The sequence below is a fragment of the Gallinula chloropus genome (genome assembly GCF_964237585.1).
Source record: "Gallinula chloropus genome assembly, chromosome: 3".
Taxonomy (NCBI): domain Eukaryota; kingdom Metazoa; phylum Chordata; class Aves; order Gruiformes; family Rallidae; genus Gallinula; species Gallinula chloropus.
Window position 1 is genome coordinate 68,725,509 of NC_140087.1, and position 23,565 is coordinate 68,749,073.

Here is a 23,565-nt window from a genome sequence, read left to right on the forward strand (position 1 = left end):
TTCGCCCCGCTGCTGTCTTGGAAACGAGAGGGGGAGAGTAAGAGAGAGACAGGGAGAGAGGAAAGAAAGAAAGAAAAAAGAAGGAAGGAAGGAGGGAGAGTTGATTTTTTTTTCCTTCTATTTTTTTTTCCTCCTCCTTTTTTAATGCTGAGTTACCGTATCGCTTCGCTGAGATCCAGCAAGCCGAAGATTTTACTCGATTGCTTTCATTGCTGGCGACGCTAAGGGATTTTTGCATTTTTTTGGGGGGTGAGGGGGGGGGAACTTCGCGTTTCTTTCTTTTCACACTGGCCTTAAAGAGGATATATTTGAAGTTGAAGTAGGAAGGGAGCAAGCAGGCCGATGGCGCAAAGGGTACGTATTTAAAAAAAAAAAAAATTTCAAATGTGAAATAATATTGAAACGTGGCTGACAGAGACGCTGCGGGGGAAAAGTTTCTTCTTTTTTTTCTTTCTTTTTTCTTTTTTTCTTTTTTTCGCCCCCCCTTCCTCTTTGGAGCGGGGGCACAAAGCGGTGTCCTGGAGCGGGAGGATTTATCAGCTGTACTCGTAGGCTTTAAACCTGTATATATTGATATTTTTCTTGATTCTTTTACTCCCCATCCCGGATCTCTCAAGGAAAAGGCAAGCTTTCTATACATTAATGACATGCAGGCATGTAAGTGAATATGTCCGAGCCTCTGTATTTGTTGGTTTTGTAGCTCTAGTCCTACCGATGTCTTTTTTTAAAGTCACCAGTGCTTGAAATATTTGAATGTGTGCATGTCTCTGAGCGTTTTGCTGTGTTAATGGTGATATACCGCTCCACTTTCCCAACATAACTTCTAGCTGGGAGCAAGAACAACTTTTCCTTTTTTTCCTCCTTCCCCCCCACCCCCCTTTATTTTTTTATATTCAGTCACAAAAGGTGCAGTGCAATGGGGTGGGGGGGTGCGGGGGTAGAGGCTCTTTTAAAAAGAAAGTCACTTTAATTTGAATTAGAGGTTACCAGAATGCACTGCCATGTGTATTGTTGTTTCTATTTTGGATGCAATCTTTTTTTTTTTTTTTCCCTTTCTTGCAACTTCCCCCTAAATTGAAATTTTGTGGGAAAACAACAACTCCAACAAAAATCAGCCGGACTCAGGCGAGAAGGGATTTGGGGAAGGGGAAAAAAACCCTGGAAAGAAGTTTTCTTGCCCAATTCGCCTGCTGCCCCTCCGGGTGCTGGTTGGGAAAGAAAGTTCCTTTGCTGACAACTTGCCTTTTACTCTTTCGGTCCAAGCAAGTGTCAGGGATCTTTAAAAGTGTTTATTCACACCTTCGCTTTTAATAGATGAAAAGTGGCCGTTTCCCCCGCTGCCTGGGAACCGCGTTAGCTTTCGCTCCTTAATCTTTAACAAAGAGAACCCTCTCTTTTTTTTGTAAAAAAAAAAAAAAAAAAAAAGGCATTCCCAAAATCCCGAGAGCCCGGGCAAACGTTTCCAGCCTTTCGTCTTTAAAAGTAGGTTCGCGTTGAATTGCTGGAAACCCCCAAAATCGCTCCTTTTATTTTTTTTTTCACTCTTTATTTCCATTTTATTTTTTTTTTTCTTTCTTTTTTTTTTTTTTTCCGCTGCTGAACAACTTTTTTGCATCCTCGCTGGGTTAGGTACCTGACTTCTTATCAGCGGGAAAAGTTCAGTGGAGGGAGACTTGGGTTTCGGGAACCGCTGCCGTTCTCAAAGGGGGGGGGGGGGTGGGGGTGGCTGGGGTGGCTTTTTTTCCTGGTTTGGTTTTTATTATTATAAGTATTGTGGTTATTATTATTATTGCTGTTGCTCCTCCGCCCCGGACCCGGAGGATTTCGGGTCGTGCGGGCGGCCGGGCCGCAGCAGCCCAGATCCGCCGCTCCTCGGCCCGGGGCGGCGTTTCCCTCCCCGGGGCCGGCGGCCGCTCAGCGGCTGCACGGGTGGTGGTGGTGGGAGGGGATGGAGGGGGGAGCGGAAAGAACCGGCGGCGCGGAGCCCGGGCGCACCCCGGGGGGAGAGCGGCTTCTCCCGGGGCGGTAGGGAGGGAGGACGGGACGGGAGCGGGGATAGTGCCGGGGGCGCTGCCCCCCCACACACCCCCGCACACACCCCCCCTCTTCCCGGCGCGCCCCCCCTTGACGCCTCTCCCGCTCTCTCTGCCCCCGCAGTACGACGAGCTGCCCCACTACGGCGGCATGGAGGGGGTGGGCATCCCCACCACCATGTACGGGGACCCCCACGGCGCCCGCCCTATGCAGCCCGTCCACCACCTCAACCACGGGCCGCCGCTCCACTCGCACCAGTACCCGCACGCCGCCCACGCCAACGCCATGCCCCCCGCCATGGGCGCCTCCGTCAATGACGCCCTCAAGAGAGATAAAGATGCCATCTACGGGTAGGTGCCGCGTAAGGCTCCGCGCAACCTGCGCGGAATGGAGAGGGGAGATGGGTAGTGTGGACTGGGCTGCCCCTGCGCGGGATGGGTGGGTTGGGGAGCGCTGCGCGGAAAAGGGCCGTATTCTTAAGTTTTTTAATGAGTATTTTTTTAAACGGGGGTGGAGGGGGTGGGAGGGGGAGTGGAGAGAGACGGTTGGGGTCCCCCTGGCATGGGGAGCCGCGGGGGCTCGGGAAAACAGGAGCCGGAGGTTGCAGGAGGGGCAGCAGGCATCGCCACGGGGAGGAGGAGGAGAAAGAGGAGGAAAATAATATTCCCAGGGCACAACCTGCTCCGGGTGGTAAATCTCTGCACGGAGTTTGGGAGCAGGGAAGAGTTGAAGTGCTTGGCTCAACTTTACGCTCTGTCGGTCTCTCCTTGCACCGTGAAGGAGAAAACTCGAGTTGCTTCTCCCAACTCTCTCCTCTGGGTTTTTATTTTCCTTTTAATTTTTAATTTTATAAAAACTTTTTGTCCGAGAGCGCTGAGCGCCGCTCGATGCGGCAGCTTGCAAAGCAGCTCCTAGGCCGTCGCGATGGGAGCTGATGGGTTACGCGGGGCGGCAGATGCTTTTAAAATGAATCTGCCCGCCTTGAGTTTGAAGGGAACTTTAAGAGCCTTTTAAAGCCGCTTTTAAGGCAGGGAGGAGGTCTATGAAAAATAAAAATCACGTCTTTCGGTTCCCTTATCGGTTTATCAGTAGTGTTGGTTAAAACTCAGCACTGTAGGGTACCCCCCCCCCCCAAAAAAAAGTATGAAGCCCTGGGAAAAAAAAAAAGGGAGCTCCCTGTTATAAATATACATATATACGTGTGTGTGCCCACGCTTATTTATTGATTTAAATTATTAAACGGCCGAGGGAGCCAGATGCACACGCAGCCTTTCTCCCGGGGAGGCTTTTAGAGCTGGGAGAGCCCAAAAACACCTGGTTCCCCCCGCGGGTCGGGGCGGCGGAGCTCCGGGGGCGCGGCGGGCGGGCGGGCAGCCCGGCTGGCCAGCGCCTGACGGTGGGTCGGCATGTTTGGGGCTGAGCGTTGGGGGGGTGGGTTTGGGGGAGCTTTTTTCTTTTTTCCTTCCCCCCCCACCCCCCTTTCCTTTTTGAAATTTGGAGATGGGGCTTGTCTCTTTTTTGTTGCTGCTGTTTTCCTGGTGGTTTGGGTCTTTTTCTTCGCTCCCAGCAAGTCCTCCAACGGCAAATGGGAATTAAAAGCATCAAAAGGCAGGAGTGCGCGTCCAGAAATTTTAATCTGTTATTATTATTTTCTCCCCTAAAGACAAGGAAAGTTAATTCAAAATGGCTGCTGGAACCGGCTTGGGTTTTTATTCTTAGCTTGTCCTAAGGTTGTATTAACAATATCTGCGGACAGATAACGCCGAAAGGCCGGGGAGATGCAGAGCTCCCAGCCGGCCGGCTGCGGGAAGGGGCCGGGGCTTGGCGGGAGGCGGCGGGGGGTTGCCGGAGCCCCCCTCGGAGGGTGCTCCCCTCCCCACGCACTCTGCTGCGGGGTAACTATTGTGTTTGGGTTGGGGTTTTTTTGTTCCGTTATGATATTTTTCTTTTATTATCATTTTCCCCCCCTCTATGTGTGTGACTGTTGTATTTTCTTTCAGACACCCCCTGTTCCCTCTTTTAGCACTGATTTTTGAGAAATGTGAATTAGCTACATGCACACCCAGGGAGCCCGGGGTAGCGGGAGGCGATGTTTGCTCCTCTGAGTCTTTCAATGAAGACATAGCAGTGTTCGCCAAACAGGTCAGCAAAACCGGGTTCAAACAGTAAAAGAACAACAAAACAAAAAGAAAAAAAAAGGGGGGGGGGGAGGGAGGGGGAGATCGTAACGAGAAAAACAAGTTTCTGTGGAGATAAAGATGCGCGTTTCCTCCCTCCCCCCTCTTACTGCAAAGGGGATGTGTGTTTGGGGGGGGGGGGATTAAAAAAAAAATAAATCCGACAACAACAACAAAATATCGGGAAATCTTGGGATTTACCACCCGCCAAAAGAAATGAATTAACCGGAGCGGCGGGTGCCCGGCCGGGAGTTTGGCTGCGCGGCTCCCAGGGCCGGGCCGGGCTCTGCCCGCGGAGCTCCGTAGGTATTTCTCGGTGTATTTGATTCACTTGTTCAAGTGTTTGGCTGATGTACTAAATCCAGCAGTCAGGGCTTTGCACGAAAGGTTACATAATGGACCCGACAGTGTAATGAAGCAAGAAATAATAACGTCTACTTTTTCTGCTTCCATATTTCAAATATTTTTTGTTATTTCCCCCCCTCCCCTTTCCTCCCCTTTCTTATATTTAGATCCGAGCAGAGAAACCCCTCTTTTCCTCTAATCCTGAACTGGATAACTTGGTAAGAGTTAACAACACTTCTTGCTCTCCCCACCCCCACCCCAACACCCTCCCTTCCCTTCCCATCTATTTATTTCATTATTTTTTTTTAAACTTCTGTGTCTTCTGGATAGATGCTTTGGTGGTGCTACATTGATTTCTCACGTGCATCTTTTTTAAAAAAACCCAAGTTGTTATTATTGTTATTATGTGATGATTTTTAGCATTATGAGTAAATACGGTGCTGTAATTGTGTGGAAGTAAAAAAAAAAAAAAAAAAAAGAAAGAAAATAAATAAATAAAATAATCCCATAAGGATATCCATAAAGAAAGCCCCATCCAAAGGGGAGCTTGGGGGCTTGATGGCGAGCTCGCCTGCCCAAGAGAAGCATGGATTTATCCAGGCTGTAGCCAGCTCCTCCACACGTACCTTTGAAGCAGCTCGATGGGAGAAACATAGAGGATTGGTGTGGCTGGAGATGCACTGTTCGCTAACTCAGGGAAAGTGAGGTCTTTTTTTCTCTCTCTCTCTATTTTCTTTTTTTTCCCCTTAAGGATAAACAAATATTTTGCCTCCGCTCTCAGAGTTCTGCTCCCGCTTTCGCAAAGCAAGGAGCCAGCGATGGTGTTCAGAGGGGTGGGTTGGGGTTTTTTTTTTTTAAAGAAATGTTTATGATCCGTATAATTCAGTTGCTTCGTTGCAAGAGGGATTTTTTTTTTTTTTTTGGTTAACTCTAGATCGCTTCTCGTTAAACAGTGCACAAAGCCACCGCTATTAAGTTTTAGTGTTATTGCCATAAATCAAAACAACTTTTTATTTACTACTAGAGAAAAGTCAAGCTACAAAGTGTGGCGAGGGGCGGCTGTGGGAAATATCCCCCAAATCCAGGAATGAGATAAATACTCGTGTTGTTTGTATCTTTGCAGATGATTCAAGCCATACAAGTATTAAGGTTTCATCTGTTGGAATTAGAGAAGGTAATTTTTCCTCTCTCCTCTCTCTTTCTTCCTCCCCCATTTCAGTACTGCTGTAAGTTCAGGCTTCTGGTAAATTTGCATAAATGTCTTTCTTTCTGGTAATTAGTGTCAAGACCAATCTTGGCGTCCATTTCTCTTCGCAGTTTAATTACAATTTCAGCCTCTAAAACCGGGCTCTCAAACGCCCAGGCCTTGTGTTCATTGTAATACTTTGCTGGCTTTGTATAAATAGTTGCAGTTCTGTGGTGCCGCGGATGAGACTCGAAATGGTTGGTTCAGTCAAGCCACTGAAATTGTGTTGTCTGCTTTATTTATTTTAATTTTATTTATTTATAAAAAAGAATTTATTTTCTTTTCTCCCTCGGTGGTGGTGGGGAAGGGACTTTGGTTGTGAGCTAGTTGGGATGGGGAAATTTTATAAATTTTTAATTTTTTTTTTTAAGAGCCATCTGCAGGTCAGGCTCAGGGCACGGATTGTCCTGTAACATTTTGCAGAGACAAAGCAGAGTTGATAGTTGGTGTCTGTCTCTTGTTCCTGGGAATATTGTACACCTCCGAGCAGAAGAAAGAGATTGCAGCCTAAATGCAGGGTTTGGGTGTTGGGGTTTTTTTTCTTTTTTTGTTGGTTTGTGTGTTTGGTATTTTGGTTTTTGGTTTGGTTTGGGGTTTTTTTGCTGGCTATTTTAGAAATCTTAGGAGGGAGAATGCTAATTTCTGAGAAGGCAATGTCATCCGAGCTCACGTTAAATTGGAAGTGCGCTCTGGTTTCCTGAGGATTTTTTACGTGTCATTGATAGCTGGCCTAGAAGAGAATTCCCTTTCTCCTAAAAATAAACATTTTGAGAGGTTTTTAAATAGTTGAAAAGTTTCTCGGGAGCCTCAGCCACTTTATCTAACCATAACTGGCAGGTTGTTCTCTCTCTGCCCGAAATATGTTAAAATCTGCCCCAATAATAGAGGCAGCTCAGGTATGAGTCTACCTGAGCAACTGGGGATATCAGGGCACGGATGCCTGGAATGTATTTCAGCCCAGTGCATCGGGATTTTAATATGTTTTTTCTTACCTTAAATCCTTTTTTTTTCCTGTCCTCATACCCCTTTGGAAAGGGTTTATGATGAAATAACTGGATGAAATTAAATAGTTTACCTTAAATGTCACCCATGCAGGTCACCTCTCTAATGGCCACAGCTCCGGGAGCAGATGAATTTAACACGGGTGTTGAATATGTTGTAGCCTGTGAATCATCTTGTCACTGTCAATTTTCTGGGATATCTCTATTTTGCGAGAAAAGAAAGTTATTCCTAATTCTGGATGCGTCTAGAGGTCTCGGGGGGATAATTGCAGTGTGTTTCCCCTATTTAGGACTTTTGATGTCACAGGGGTGAAGGGGGGAGACTGGTTGCACTTGTCAATTTTACTTATGTATTCCTGATTATATTTTCTTCCTTCCCCCCTCCTTTTTTTTTCTTTTTTCCCGCTTTTTTTTTTTTTTTTAACCTCTGTCATAATGTAGGTACACGAATTATGTGACAATTTCTGCCACCGGTATATTAGCTGTTTGAAAGGAAAAATGCCTATCGATTTGGTCATAGACGATAGAGAGGGCGGATCAAAATCGGACAGTGAAGACATAACAAGATCAGCAAATCTAACAGATCAGGTATGATCTCGCCAATGCCGCACACGCTGAAATTTGTATGCAGATCGCTCGCTGGGTCACTACGCCTCCTTTTATTATTTGCATATGATTAAGTCCCTTTTAGATAAATTTCCATCGAAATGAAAATTTTTGAATAATGTGGCTATTATTGCTTCATTAAGGTTTGCTCCCGGATTCGACCTGGCGAGATGAGCTTGTAAAAGCATCGCCTGCAAACTCGACCTGTTTCTTGTCGCTTTTAATTTTTGTCTTTATTTTATTTACCCTTTACAATAATAGAAGTGGTGTCCGTGAATCGCCGGGTTCTTGGTGGCTTAAGAAAGGAAGGGCTGGAGCCGTTTACCCGAAATAATAATAAAATCCGAGATAGGTGGTCCGGGTAAGACAGAGAGGGTTTGAAATCTAGCAAATACTGGCTATTTTCTTCCCGTCTCTACGGTTCATTAGTCCGTCTTGTCAGTTTTCCTTGGCCGAACGCTTTTAGACTTCAGTGAACATTGCTTTGTGCACGCCTGCCTGCTGCAAACGCGCCCATTTTATTTTACTTAATAGGGGGAAAAAAAAGGGGGTGTGGGGAGGAGGAAGAAAATAAACCGGGAACTAAGGTTTTAAATTATTTTCCTTGATCTTTCAAGTTTTCAAGCCTTCTCTTAAAAAAAAAAAAAAAACCAACAAAAACAAACCAACAAGCCACCGAAAAAAACCAAAACAAACCCCCACCAAAATATCCACTCCAAAAGCCAAGTCAGGAAAGCCTTGCATGGCTTTGACGGCGTCCAGGTTTTGTTCTGGGATGGTTCAAACCTTAATGCCGGCTGTGGCCTATGTGGGAAACAGGGATGACTTGGAAAAGCTGGCTTTCCCCTCTCCCCTCCTCCCGTGTCTGTCCCCTCCGCTGGGCTCAGGCTGGGATTCTTGTCTTTTAATGGGAGCGTTTGGGGCTAATTCAGGAGGTGCCCAGAGCTAAATTAAGCTCCTGCATGATCGAAGTGGCTGAGATTTGCCCTTTTTGTTTTGGTTTTTTTCTCGAGTTGGGTAAAACTGCGGGGTTTTCTCGGTCGGGTTGCTATCTCTTAACTGAGGGGTAGCAGCGCTTTGGCTGAGAGAGGGAACCCTAGGTGATTGGGAAAAAAAAGAGAAAGAGAAAAGAGAAAATCCCCGACTAAACCCCCTAAGTTATTTCTTCTTTATGATCTGCTTCGTAAATACAGTCTTAGGAGTAATCAGCTCCCGACTCTGGAGGTTTCCTTTTGTTCAAGCAAGGCGCAGTCAAGCAGACAGGAGTTTCCTCAGCTGCTTTGCCATTATCACCAGCACTGTCAGCTAGGAGTTATTTTATAGATTACCGGCGTAAAGGTGCGTTGCATTGCAGCGTGGGCAGTATCTGAAATATTTTCTCCTATCCGCCAAAGGCTATCGGGGTCCTGGTACTGTCGTGACAGGCTGGCTTGAAGGAAGGCATGAACTTTTTCAAAAAGAAGCTTATCTGCACATACGCGGGGTGATTTTGGGTTGCGTTTCGGTGTTTTGTCCTAATTTTGTTGTGAATGGGAGAGGCTTCACGGGGCGGGCGGAGGGTGGCGCGGCAGGGAGGTGCCCGGCGGTCCGGGGGAGGATGCTCCGGGGCCGGGGAAGGATGCTCCCGGGAAGCAGCGGACCCACACAACGCCTTAAAGCGAGGGGAGCCCTACAGCGAGGGTCTAGCTGAGGGAAGCTCGGGTCGCTGCTGTTGAATAAAAATTGTAATCCAACAAGTCTAACTAGAAAATGGGTTTCTAAAAGCTCTGGAGTGCTGGGTACATAAAGCTATTTGAGCAAATTACAAGAATCGCTCAGGGGCACGAATGAAATCAACACTTTAATTGCCTCCAAAATGAAGATTTATACCCCATTTTCCCAACGAATCATTATTTTATTAAAGCGAAAGCTAAAGAAATGGAGCTATAGTTTTGGGGTTGTCGCGGGGAGAGGGTCGTGTCGTGTTCCCCCCCCCCTTCTCCCCCTTTTTTCACCAGGAGCGCGGATTTTGCGCGTCCAGGGCCGGTCCAGTCTCCCTCTGTGCGGAGCCGGCCGCGCACTGTCGCAGGGCTCAGCCCCGGCACCTCCGGCATCCGCGGAGCTGCGCGGAGAGCGGAGCTTTGCTTTCCCCGTTGAAGGGATAAAGCGCAAAAATGCGCAAGAGGGGTGTAAAAAGCTCTCCTCTCCCCTCCCCGCTCCCGCTCGTGGCCGATGAGGCGGCGGATAAAACCCGTGGAGGACGGGAGGGTGGCGCAAGGCGGACCGCGGAGACTGCGCAGGCGGGGGGGATTCACCGGAGGATGTGCGGTCGTCTACGTCCCCGGTAAACTACGGTGCCAAGTCCGGCCCCGGCGAGGCCGGCAGTATCAGGGCCCTAATGGTTAAATAATAAGGTGTTGAGTGCTTGTCGCTGGGGCGGCTAATTAGGATGTCGCTCCGCGGTGCGCGTTTATGGCTGCGCGGCCCTGGGAAGCGCGGGTGCGCAGGGCCGGGCGGCGGGGGAGAGGGGCCCGGCTCCCGGGTGCGGGGCCAGGCGCGCTGCCCCTCCGCCCGCCCGCGGTTGTGCTTTTGAGAGTTGTAAAAGAGTAAGTATGTAAAAGCTTTTATTATGGATTTAATTACATTTTCTTATATTGTGGCAGTAAAGGTTACAGTTAACAGGGCGCACTTTTTTTTTTCTGGGTTTTTTTTTTTAATTTATTGGTTTCCCCTTATTTATTCTTTCCTTATAGGCCCCTCAATGCTAGTGCCTTTAAGTCCCCCGGTTAATGGAAAGCAATGACACTAATGCTAGATTTTGCAAAGTAAAGCCCCATAACACTAACCATTGTTCAGTGATTTAACTAGCTCAGTGGCAATAGGTCACTAAAATAGCATCCTTCTCCCACGGGCACGACCCCGCTGCCTGCCAGGGTGGGACCTGCAGAGTTGTTGTTTACCATTACGGCTCCAGAAGTATGAGGCAGAAGTTTGGGGTTTTGTTGTTTTGGTGGTGGGATTTTGGTTTTTTTTTTTTTTTTTGGTTGGGTTGGGTTTTTTGTGGGGTTTTTTCTGCTGGGAATAATTGAACTCGAGATCAGCCAGGCAGGCCCTGGGACTTTAAAAACCTCTAGCTGAAGGCTTGCGCCCATCCTCAAAGTTTCAAAATAAACCTTTTTTAATCATTAGCTTTTCAAACATTTGCGTGTTTAAATTTTCAAATGTTTGTGGGAGCCCAGAAAGATTTAAAACACAGCTGTTGCCTGGTGCGGATGGGAAAGCTCCCTCCAATTAAAACACCCCCTTGAAGACCGTGTGCACTCAGATAGCAGAAATCCAGTTTCTTAGGTAATCCTAGATTCTTACTGCACGGCTGTTTCCTTGAAGCCACACCACCTTGGTGGCCAGGTGCCCTGGTCCAAACCGTACGATTCCCCTACGAGAGTGCGTCTCCACAAAGCCTTTAGCAAAGTCTTTTAGGGGAAGCACGTAGAAAGTAGCCACCACGTTCAAATAAAGTGCGTTAGCAGCATAAGGTAGACTTTATAGGGACAAAACAGTATTTTCTCACGGAAAATAAACTCATTGAGCAAATCCATGGTAGTATTACTTGACAAAAATTATCATTTAATAATTCACAAGCCAATTATGCGCACAGAAACTTTTAAAGGCAAATCGGCAGCCAGCCAAATTCCTATAGGGACTAGGAGGGAAATGATCAAAAAATGAACATGAAATAAGACTTCCTGTAAGAAGGTCTATAATTCAACATTATTTGACTCCACTGTCAGGGAAATTGTTGAAGGATAGTAAACTGATACTAGAGTCTCAGTCATTTTTGTTACAGTCTTAAATGTTTGCAACTGTGGCATTTTAGATGGCCCTTCTTGGGTGATAGTATATCATATATATATATATGTATACAATAAAGCAACACTTCTATTTATGTTGCAATAGAGTTGTTTTAAATGCAGGCAGTTGTAGGGTTTCTCTAAACAAAATGCGGATAGGCAGCAGCTTTTCTTTTTTTCTTTTAAATGGAAAAATTACTTTAAATGTATTTTTTACGTAAAGTGGGACGCAATATCCAGCCGGTCTGAAGGTGGATGTGTTGTTTAGGGCATCAACCAGTTACGACTAGGCTAAGTTATCCAAATACTTCAAATATATTAGCTTTATCTTGCAGCTAATACACAAATAACGCCTTGCGGAGGCGGCAGGGGGAAATACCAAGAAATACTGTTTTACCTGGGTACTTCTTCATAGGTATTTTCAAGCCATGTATGGTTTTAATTGGAGGGGAACTAAAAATGTTTCAGCCTTCGGTATACGTACTCCGATGTTGGAGGAACAGCATCAAAATAATAGGTGCGGAGCGTGTAAAGTGCAGTTTGTTTCTGTACAATAAGAGAGTTAGGGCAAAGTAGGACTCCAAGGATGATCAATAAAATAATGTTTTAAAGACTCAAAATTTAATTTTCTTCCTCTGATGTTATGCCACCTTGGGCCAGTGGCTCCTGTTTTTGTTTGGTTCGGGGTCACTTTCTTTTCCCCTGTGATACGTAGGAGCTATTACTATGATGCCCGAGTTTGGCGGACTGTTTAATGTAAAGATAGAGGAAGTTAATTTATATTCTGGAGCTGTTTTCTTCTGAAACACTGCAGCTGAAATTGTATTAGCAAAATAAGGTTTACTTTGCTCTCCGTTTCCTTAAGCAAGTAAACATATTAAGTAGATACAAGATTAGGTGTATTTTCTTTAATTTATTGCTTTATTTCAATTGAAGAACCTTTGTTGCGTTTTGTTATTTTCGGCTTTTAAAGAATTAATTCGAAGCCCAAACATAGCTATCCTTATATCCGGGTTTAATACTTACTGTCTTCCTTAACTTGCGTGCTCAGGCCTAACTTCTGTGTAAAGTTTTCCAACCTGAAGTTATCTTTCGTTCCACAAGATACACTAGTCTCCTCATTTCTTTGTGTCCCTTTCAGTATCAAGGCTGACAGCTGAGTTTAAACCCCAGGTAACCCTGAAATTCATCCTAAACCTTTGTGAGCATATCCCGAGGCATGCCTGTAAGCGGGAGCTCGCGGAATCTTTGCAGGTTGTTATTTTGGGGCGACTTGGAGGTTTGCAAGGAAGCTGTGGAAAAAAAAGAGTTTTACCTGAAGTTTAACTTTTACGGCTGAGGGTTTGAGTCTTCCCTGTCTGCTCGTCCGCAGGTAGCAATAAAGGCAATGGGCTCGGCATGCAGAAGGGTTACTGCAGCCTGGAGTGGGCAATGTTAGCACTTTTTAAAAGGAAAAAAAAATCAGATTATATTGCCCTCAATCAACATGAGTAAGTGTAGGTCACACCGATAAATACTGCTTTAAAAAAGCAGCGAAAATCCAGCGCAGCTTCTTTAAATTAGAGAATGTTTTTCTTTGTTGTTTTGCATTTCTGCGTTTGGGGTTGTTGGTTGTTGTATGCTCATGTGACAGAAAAAAAAAAAAAAAAGCAAGTTAGGAGCTATCTTGTGTAATCTAAACACATTTAAGAAAATGAAGAGGAGGGTTGTTTCGAACCGGTCGCTGAAAGTTTTGAACCGGTCGCTGAAAGTTTCGAAGCTTTCCGGAATTGTTTCCCAGTGCGGGTTGCGCGGGAGAAGGAGCAACCGGGGTGTGCTGCAGTGGCACCTCGAGTCCTCAGCGGGTTACCTCCCTCTCCTGATGCTCGCTTGCTTGGAGCAGGCTTCAACTCGCGCAGCAAACTTGGAAATTAGTGTTTATATTTGGGGTTTTTCCCCATAGTCTCAGCAGTATTTGGAGAGGGTAACCCTAAGAGACACATGCATTTTGTGATTGGCCTTGTTTGAGTGTATTTCTTGTCCCCACTTAACGACCTCGTATCTAACCCGTCGCTGATACTCTGTAACGTGACTTCAGACAACTTGCCAGCTGTTGGTTCAGCTCTTTGGTGTGCTTGCTGTGGTTGCCTTTTCCCTTTTACTACCCTCAAAAGGGGGAATAAAAGTATATAAGAGATGTAACCCCAGCCTTAGAGCATAGGTGAGAGCAGTATCTCTGCAGATCTGCATCCTTGGGACTTCTTTTTTTAATGTAGGTGAGATGCCTGGATAGTTTGAGCCCCTCAGCAGTGGTGAGGGGGGTCTGGCATCTGTTAGTGAAGGAGCTGTTGGCATTGGGGGGTGTCCTCATCACGACCACAGCCTTGATGCCTTGAGTTGCCTTGCTGGTTGTTGCTGTTGAGGCTTTGTATATTCATTTTCAGGCATGTACACGGGAGAAGTGAAGAGCGAGGTGGAGATTTCAGGCTGACGTGGGTCATTGTGCATAGCAAAGGCAGCGAGTGGTTTCTGCGGGTTACTGGATTTGGGAAAGGGCAGTTAGAGATTTTTCAGTAGACATTTGGGCAAATGTTCAAAACTTAAACTTTAGCAAGGCAAATTGGAGAAAAAACAACCCTGAAAGCAACAAGCCTGTTTGCAATTTAAAAAAGAAAAAAGTTTTAAAAGTTATGATCCAGACACTGCTCTTTCCTTACTAACTTTCATTGTGTGGGGATGGTATGATGGAAGGAAAAGGATTTGAGCCCAAATTTGGCTGTTCTTACTTTTGCCAGTGTCGGGCCAGGCTGACAAAAGTCATGGTGGCTTCTTGTTTTGCAAAGGTTCTTGAAATCTAAGCCAGGCACCTCACTGAAGAAATTATTTTCCCCCCCTCCCTTCCCCGCCCCGTCAGAGGTTATATGTTAGTCATCCATGAGTTTTGGGGATCAATAAAGGGATAACTGTGAAAGGCAATGGCCCATAACATGCGGGGAGTGAGATGGGTTGATCTAATGGTTCCCGCCTGGCCTCAAAACTCGATGAATCTCTGGGTTTGTCCACACAAGGACACTCAGGAGAGGTAAGACAAATTGATTGGGTGTAAAATTAAAGTGCATTAGTTAAAGTGCATTGCACTATTGTGTGGATGCTCTCATTCAGAAGTAAAGTGGCCTTAGTTCACTTTAGCCTAATCCCCTTTGGAGTAGGCCACTTTTCTTTTGAATGAGAACATCCACATTAACTTTTAGTTAATTCGTCTTTCCCGAGCGTCCTGGTGGCCTCGTGCCCGTCGCTCTGGAGAGGTTCGGCCAGCTGGGCATGGGCTCCCCGTGAGCTTTAGGTAAGCTTTTCATTAGGCATATTTATCTCTGCAGCGGCGCTTAACCACCGGCGTTCGTCATCGCCTTGTCCGGGGCTGCCGAGAGCTGGCTGGCTCTGCACCCTCCTCTCACTCCTGCAGCTCCAGAGCGATGCTGTTTTAAAAAGAATTGGAAATCTTTACGGTGCCAGGGATTTGGGGCTGGATTCGGCTGAGATGGCGTGGCTGAGGGCTCAGCCAGGCTGCAAGGCAAGGGGAGGGCTGCCTGCACCCCATCCTGGAGGGGGGAGGCTGTGGTTTTTGGATGGTGTTTCCCAGGTGAATACGGCATTAGGCTCCCCCTCTATCAGTTCTCTGCGCGGTAACCTCATAATTTTGGTTGGCTTTCCTGACACACTCCCCGTGTAGAAAGCTTTTTCCTTGTCCACTGTTAAGCCCATTTGTAAAAACAGCGAGGAAATCTAGATTAATTTATATCAGCTGATATTTCCAACCATAAAAGCAAGACTGAAAATTAAGTTGTAGGAGAACTAATTTACCTGGCGAAAAAAATAATGGTGAGAGAGTTTTGGGAGCTGTTTTATATTCTTTCTTGAAGTTCACTAAGCTCGAGTTTCTGTTAGAGGTATTTTTAGGTGTCTTCTAGAGCTTATAAGTAACCTATTTATTTACCTTGCACTGGCTAAGCTGCATGTGCAAATGCAGTGCCGTGTCACACGCTTGCTGTTGCACCCTTCCATTCATAATAAAATTTACAAGGCTTCTTGCATTAGTAAGCAATTTGCTATTGGAGCCTTTCCTAGAAATACAGAATTCCATTTCACCAAAGTATTGTCTTTCCTCTTCAATCAGGGCCGAGGTGAGCTATTTTCTCAAGGACTCTCCAGGCATCTATATGATATTCCCACTTGTGCAGATGATCTCCAAAACGGCATTACTTACTCCTCCGTCCTGAAGGGCTGTCACAGTAAATTAAAATACTCTTATTAGCATCGCCAGGCTTTGAATTTGGCCAGCTAATTTTATTTGCAGTTTGGCTTTTTCTTTTTTTTTTTCTTTCTTTCTTTCTTTCCATTTTTTTTTTATATAAAGCAAATACGCATCCAGACCATCTTTGCTGAAATAAACAGGCCCACAATAAGAGGGGTAATTCTTCATTTTCTTAAAAGAACTGCCTGTTTTAACTTCAGAATTACTGCCCCAGAGTAAAGCAACAGCTGATGCCATCACAGGCAGTGCACTGTATTCAAACAGCTGTACAAAATGAAAAGCTGCGGTATTAATCCTGCCATTCACAGTTTATTTAAGTTTTTCAAGCTTCTCTCGTATGGGCATGGCATCAATGCCTAATTATGCCTCCATTAGGGTTACTGGGCCCTTAATACAGAAAATTATTGTATTTAAAATTTGGAAAGCTGCATCAATGTAATCTAAGATTCTTGAAGCTGGCACACGTTCAGGGAACGCAAACTTTACCTTGTAATTTTCTTTTCATTCATTTGGTCTTTAGGTTTTGGTCCAGTTTTGTTGTTACTGAGAAGGTCAGACCATCACTGGTGACTTTAAATAGCTCCATTTAAGGCTCTGTAGCTCTCAGGAGGAGAGGAGAAGAGCAGATTAAAAACTCCACGGCTTCGTCGATCCCGTTTGCCGGGGTGCGAGGCCACAGCTGCCTGTGCAAATAGGAATGATAGAAATGGATATCTGAAGCCCCACACACGCAGGCCTTTGTCTCCTCAGCGTTTCACTCTGCCCCAAACTGGGGCAAATTCTGTCAGCCCAAGCTGTGGTTTACCCCTGACCGTGAAAGTCTCAACCCCTCACACGTCTGTCCATGTACTTACTACTCGTTGCATCAGCGTGGGGTGTGCAGAGATGTCCTTGGCCTCAAGTAGGATGTCACTTGCTTTCTGATGCTCGGCAGCAACCCAAGGTGTGTGCTCTCGTGTGCAGGGGGCTTCTCGCTGAGATGTGGCTTAATCCAGTGACCAAAGTATTAACCATAGCCAGCCCCTTGCTAGGAGCTTTTCTGGGAGGACATGGATGCTGTAGACTCAGTAGGTGGCACTTTGGTTTTAGGCTCGAGCCAGCGCAGAGGACCCTTGGGCTCCTCCATGTACAGGCGCAGGCATGTGCCGCACCGCGGCGGCCGTGGCCTGAGCAACTCCACTGGCCCCTGTGCCATGGAGGTACTTTGTGTAGATGGAGTTGTCCAGGTTTTTGGATGAGGGATGTGTCCCTGTGGCTTGTAAGTTACAAAAATTCTCTTGCATGCTGTAGTGGAGCATTGCGGGGGGGAGTGGCTCTGCTGCTACATCCCAGTTGTGGCTGTGTTTCGGTGATGGGTACAGCCGTGTCACTGTGAGGTCATTTGAAGCCATAACTTGGCTCTCTCCTTTGCTCGTGTTCACACAGGCTTTTTGGTCAGTGCTTGACACAAGCGGGGGCCCTGCAGCTGACTGATGCTGCCAGGCATCACTGTGGCGGGAGGGTGATGGTGATGAGGAGAGAAGCCTTTCAAGCACACGGGCGAGTTGGTGGCAGGCAGCATCAGCATGCTGGCTGCCGTTTTTGGGGACATTCATGCCAACATGCCCTGTGTTTGCACGGACGCTCGCTGGAGGCAACGAGGCTGCCGAGCTCAAGCTGTTCCCTCTTTTGCCCCTTGTTGCCCAGGGGTTTCCAGCCTGGTTACCCTAGGAGGCTCCTTGCCCTCCTCCCTGTTGTGCAAACCTGTTTTACTAGCGTGGCTTCCACCTACTAAGGGAGTGTCATTGTGCTTTTCCCATGTCCGTGAGGCCCGTGGCAGTGCTTTGTGGCACGGCTTTGTCAAAAAAGTATTGTACGTACAACTGCATATTGCTGCATTCATATAACCCTTGTGAGGGGTCTCTTTTTTAGTATTATTTTTACTTAAAGCCAGAGAGAGGAGATACAGATGACCGGTTGGTGCATGGAGGATTAATTTTGTTCTTAAATGCATGTGGCATGCATCGACTCCTGGTTTGGTCCTCAGTGACAAGTGTTTCAGACATCCTTTGTGTGGGACTGATGCAGCGATGGTGGAAGGGCAGAGGTGGAGAGCCCCGCTCTGCTGACGGCACGAGGCAGGAGGGGAGCTGCAGATGCTCTTCCCAGATCTGTCGCTGAAGTTTTGGGACAAGATGATGAGTTGCTTGGGAGCTGAGATTTCCTATTTCTCCCTACATCAGGTAGGGTCAATACATTGATTTATATGTCATGTAGTGATTGCAAGGTATAGGAGATAAATAACAATAATAAGTGATGTGTTAAGAATTCATTCTTTCACTGTGTGGATAGATTAAAGAAAGTAGTGTAAGGAAAGCAAAACATTTCTGTTTGCTGTCATGGGGAAGTGCTATGCTGAATTGAAAAGCTGACGGCGAGGAGATGCTTTTCTGGTGTCTTTGTGCTTTGGTTTTGGTCCCTTCTCCTATCTTCCGCATAATTGCTACTTTTAAAATGTATTTAAAGGAGGGAGGGGATAAACTTAAACACTGGATGGAGTAAGTAGTAGCGCCACCAATAACTTCAGCAAAAGGAGCAGAGCCGTGGGGTTTACTGGAAGCGTTTGTGGGGTGGTGGCTGGTCTGTCCGTCCCAAGGCATGGGTCCACATGGGGCCGTGCCATGAGCCCTGTGCTGTTGCAAGCCCCATTGGGTACTCCTAAACCTCCCAGGGAGGCCCAGGGAGGCCACACAGACCTCTCAGCCCAACTTTTTTTGGTGACTGGCAGCCAGCCGTGCTAACAAGCCATCCCTCAATGGGCGAGTGGAGGCGTTGGGGAGCCACGGCCACCTCAGTGTGGCAAACCACCCCTGGAGCTCACCGTCCTCCAGCTCCTGCAGCCTGGGCTCGGCGTCCTTTGTGGCCGTCGGCTTGCTGGCATGCAGCTGGCAGAGCCAGGCCGCTCGTCCCCTCTGCCTCCCCTGCAGATTCCGTTGGTTGTGAAATGGTAGAAAGTGGAGGAGCTGATCTGCGGAAGGGTTTGGCCATGAGCGTTGGAAAATGTGAATCACAGGGATTCCAGTTTTAAGCCTTCTGGAGATAACGGGCAGCACGTACCAGAGTGCGTGACTTGCAGAGAGCCTTAAAAAACAAGGCGGCGCCCTCGAGATTAAGCAAACGCTTTATAATCAGGAACACATTTTATACCGAGCGCAGCCTTTGCAGGTATCGCATCTATTCAGACGGAAAGGTGTAGCTGGAGCGGAGCTAATTATACTGCAATTTAATTTTGGTGTTGAACAACACTGCGAAACGAGCGGGCTCTTGAATCCTGCTAACAATGCACCGTAATCAAAATACGCTGACTCCGAATGGCGTCTGTTGTCAGTTAGCTAAAAAGACCATTTGATAGTTGTGACACACGCTTGGCGTTTTTTGCTTGCGATGGAGCTGAAATGAAGTATGGCTTTTGCAGAGCGAGGGCTCTGCTTGCGCCTTCCTTCCCGAAGAAGCCCCGGTTGGGCCGGTGGGATGCTGGAAGTCAGAGCTTGTGTTTAGGTGCGTGTAAAAAAAAAATGTGTGGTGGGTGCCCCAATGGGTTAATTTTGTCTTCCCAAAAGATACCACCCTCAAAAATCTGTAAGGGGAATGCTTAGAGATGTGGTTTTTGCTGTGAGTAAACCCTCACTGTTTGCCTGAGCCCAGATGTTCAGGGCGAAGTGCAGATCTTTCTGAAACGCTGACTCCTGCTGAGGCTGCCTGACGGGCCCCTGGTAAGGCAGAAGGAAGAGGGGTGGGAAAGGTTCCTCTCACCCCAAATCTGCCTAGGCAGTTTGGTTTTGGGACCTCATCTCGACATCCAACAGCCTGTGCTGTCTCAGTTGGACCTCGGCATCTGGCAGATCCCCTTCTAAATTACTTTTAACATGTAAACACAATAAAAGGAAGGGATGGCAGAGGCTCATTTTCTGGCTAAGTGGCGAGGCATTTTTCCTGTTTACACCTTTGGAGGAATCATTGCATGAAATATTGAACAGGAAACTCTTATTCGTCTCCAAAGGCCTTTTTCATAGTCTAGAAAGACACTGAAAATACTGTATCCCTATTAAATTCAGTGTGAACCAAAGAGGACTAACAGTCCTCAAGACCCTGCACGTCAACCTTCAGGAGGTAGTGGTGGTGTTTGGGGCTGACTTTGTGTGTGTTTCTGCCTTATATTAGACTTAAAAATATATATATATATATATATATAAATAAAATCTACATGGAGCAGTGATTTTATCTACTCTGACCATGAAGCTGTATTTCCTTGTGTTGAGAAAGGGACAGGGATTAATGCTATCTAGCGATATGGCTCTTATCAAAGGGAGGAGACAGGTTTACAATGCGCGGGTTGCTCTAAATAGAAAGTCCTAGTCAATGTTTGTTGTGTGGGAGACAAAAACCCTGCATCACCGTCAGCTGGCTTGGCTAACCTGACCGGGCAGGCGATGTTTACTGCTGAGCTGAGATAAAAAAATTGAGGAATGGAGTAAGGTCAGTCAAATCTAAGGCACGCTGTGATTGAGACTGTGGCTGCTCAGGCTTTGTCGTTGTCTATCATGGCTACCACGTGCAACAACCACCAATGCAAGAAGCAAAACTTGAGGTCTGACTGCCCAAAAGAAGTTGGCTTTTTGTTACTGGTTATTATATTATTACCAGCAATAGAACCTGAGGGAATGGCATGAAGCTGCGACAGGGGAGGTTTAGGTTGGGTATTGGGAAGAGGTTCTTTACTGAGTGGGTGGTTGGACACTGGAACAGGCTCCCCGGGGAAGTGCTCACAGCACCAAACTTGACTGAGTTTGAGAAGCGTCTGGACAATGCACTCAGTAACGTGCTCTGACTTGGCTGGCCCTGTGTGGAGCCAGGAGTTGGACTTAATGATCCTTATGGGTTCCTTCCAACTCAGGAGATTCTGTGATTGCTGAGGTGGTCCTGGGTGGCTCCAGAGTCCCCTCTCACAGAGAAAGTCATCTGTCCCCCACAGAGGGACTTTGGGGATGGTTCCCCAAGTACAGCTGGTTTGGTCTCAGCCCTTGCAGAAGGTGGTGGGATTGTGCTTCTGTCAGTACACAGCCCAAGTGAGGCATGTGGGAGGGTGGTGTCAATGCATACATGTAAACATGCACATCTCTGTGTGCACACACATGCAAGTGGGTTTTTTGGAAAGTCTTGTCCCTGCAGAACTGATGGGGCTTTGGTGCCTCCTGGAAGAGAAGAGCTGTGGGTTTTACCCTTCCTTTTTGTCTTTATGTCCCACCCAGACTGATGATCTCCCATTTCATTCTTCTGTATTTTTTGTGGTTTATGCTTGATGCTTCTAATTATTCTTTTTCCTATGGAAAACACTATCACCCTGTCCTTTTGCACTCGTGTTTTCTTTTAAGCTCAGCCTGTTTGGGGCTTGCAGGCCCTTTCCTCTCTGCTTCCTTCCATACCATCTTCTCCTCTGTGTTCTGAGGGTATGGTTGTGGTGGTGAACAGAAAGCTCTGGTCTTTTGGAGATGCTTACATGGGTACACGGCCAGTGTTGTGCTTCACAAAGATGCAGGCTCTGAACCTGGGTAGGTTTGGCAATGAATTGTGATAACAGGACTAAGGCAGAGAGATTGCCTTGTTTGGTGGATGTTAGTTCGATGCTGCTCTTGCGGTGCAAAGTTAGTTGTTCTGAAAACCTGACCTTGTGAAAATCAGTGGCCAAAGCCCTGTTGATTTCTCGTTTTCCATCCTCTACGGTATCGGCATTTCCTTGTATCTGTTAGTCTCAGAAGCTGTCCTGTGTTGCATGCATGAAGGCAGCTTACGTCTTATTTTTCCTATGTGTCTGCAAAGAGTCAGAAGAAGAGTCTTACCCTCATGTGAAATAAGGGGAAACTAAAGATAGAAAGCTTACTACTTTTCTGGGGCTAGGAAAGGAATCCAGGTCAGAGCTAAGACTTCTGCACAGAATTTCTTCGGCTTTTTAGTTCGACGGGTCCTGCCGCCTTGAACACCGCAAAGGCTTCCATCTGTGCAGGAGTCACCCTTGCTGCGCTGCTTAGTTGCAGGCGGAGTTATCTCCTGTCTGTCATTTCAATGACCTTATTTCCGTGGACTCTCTTTTCCATCCGAACCTGACATTTGTGCCTCTGTTCTATTAAAAATAATTGTCCTCTGAATCAAAGTTGCATGAAGCAGATTATGGAAGAGTTACTGGCACTAAAAAGCATCTGTTTTGCAGTGTTTTTGAGGTTCCTGCATGTATCATTTATTCTGACCCGCTTGGTTTTGGTTGTATTGCACATAATGTCCCGTGTGGCTTTGGCAGGCTGGGAGGTGGGATCGCTGATGGCAGCCTTGGTTAGCCCCACAAGGAGATGCTCGGATGGCAGAGCCGTGAGCAAGTCCTCTCAGAAAATCAAGGTGGTCATGACTGTGGGTTTCACGGTCCCGCAAAGTCCACGCTTGACAGAGACTGGAATAAACAATGTCTGTCTGTGTAATCTAGGTACTACATGGCATTCTCTTCTTAATGTTATCAAAGTATATTTTTAGTCCTGCTTGCCAATGTGTATTTTCAAGGGTTTTTTTCCCCAACTAAGAGAAAATAATAAAAAAAATATGTTGGATAGGAAACAGCTACTTGAGGAAACGTGACTACTAGCATTTCCCTCCAGAAGTGGACTGGGATAAGGCTCATGGGTTGCAAAGACCAGGTCTGTCTGTCGTATAACTCCAGCTTCAACATTGGTGCTATGGATTATACACTTAAGGTATTGAGCAGCCGTATTGAGTGTTTTGCCCAAGCGATGCTGTGGACATTAGTATAGCCAACAACCAGAAGGATAAACTATGCACAAAGTAAATCCTTGTTAAATAGACGGGTTAAGTTTGTAGGAGGTAGACTTTATGAAGCAGCCCCCTTTTCATTTCGAGTTCTTTCCTGTAGTGAGCACAAGTATTTCCCAACATGGTGGGTCGCTACCCTTGAGATGATTGGGGGAAGGTTTTTTAAAGGGAAGAGTTAAGAAAAATCCAAAGAACATTTCAAACATAGCGCATTACTTTTTTTCCTAATGAATAAGTATTTAATTTAGGAAAAGAAAATAAGATAAAACTTCAGAAGGAAAACAATAAGCCCAAATTATGTTGACAAATTGCTGGCAGCAGCTCAGTTCCTCCAGGGTGAGGGGGATGAATGATTATACCTGCAGCCAATTCTCTCGTAGCCTGGAGGAGTGGAGGTTCGTCCAACAGCTAAAGGAATTAGCTGTTCCCCGTCTCCAGTTGTTACACAAACACAAATGAGCCCACAAGAGGGCTGTGCTCGCAAAACTTTTGAGAAGATATATATCAAAAGATGCTGAGTACAATTTTTATCACCTGTAATAGAAAGCGATTTCTTTTATTTATGTACTTATGGTCAGGACTTTCATTCGTTGGCCAGGCCCTCTGTCTTTTCCCTTTTCACGTGCTTGGTGCCCCCCCAAAAGTCCACTTTGTTCTTTAATATAAGCAGAAGGTGATAGTTTGCCCCAGTGCTATTAGCATTAAGTCGACTGAGAGCCCAGCAGTTGTTGGATTGTGCTAAATAAGTGTATGTAACGTTATTTATATTGACTCTCCAATTTAGCCATTAGCTGAATAATTTTGTCTGTAGCTTTTTGTTTATTAAAGCTTGTTGTTCACCATGACACAAGTCAATAGCTGCTTTGGAGGCCTTGTCAAGTGTGGCCCTCACTTTGAGGGGGCCATTGCATTGGTACCTGCTGGGGCTTGTGCTTTTCAGCCCAGCACATCCCCCAAGCGCCTGGTGATGGCCATGGAAGGCAGTTGGTGCTTTTAGGATTATTTAAATGCACAAACACTTTCATTGCTTCCTTTCCTTTTTGCTTTTCTTCTTCCCCCTACCCTTGCTTGTATCGGGGTGCTCAACAAGCTTCAGAACCAAAACAAAAGTCAGGAAATGTATCTGAAATGCCACAGGATGAGATAAAACATTCCTGGTAGAAGGTCTTTTGCCCCTAAAGTG

General features: G+C 46.4%; 1 protein-coding gene across 1 annotated transcript in view; it reads left to right on the forward strand.

The window, feature by feature from the left end:
• The first annotated feature begins 264 nt into the window (after nucleotides 1–264).
• The window catches only part of MEIS1 (Meis homeobox 1), a 107,268-nt gene continuing 83,967 nt past the window's right edge, over nucleotides 265–23,565 (forward strand). The window contains exons 1-6 of the mRNA XM_084261418.1: nucleotides 265–354; nucleotides 2,158–2,384; nucleotides 4,035–4,176; nucleotides 4,724–4,774; nucleotides 5,680–5,730; nucleotides 7,245–7,391. Coding sequence (XP_084117544.1) covers nucleotides 343–354; nucleotides 2,158–2,384; nucleotides 4,035–4,176; nucleotides 4,724–4,774; nucleotides 5,680–5,730; nucleotides 7,245–7,391 — 630 coding nt within the window. The 5' untranslated portion in view covers nucleotides 265–342. The remainder of the gene's footprint in view (nucleotides 355–2,157; nucleotides 2,385–4,034; nucleotides 4,177–4,723; nucleotides 4,775–5,679; nucleotides 5,731–7,244; nucleotides 7,392–23,565) is intronic.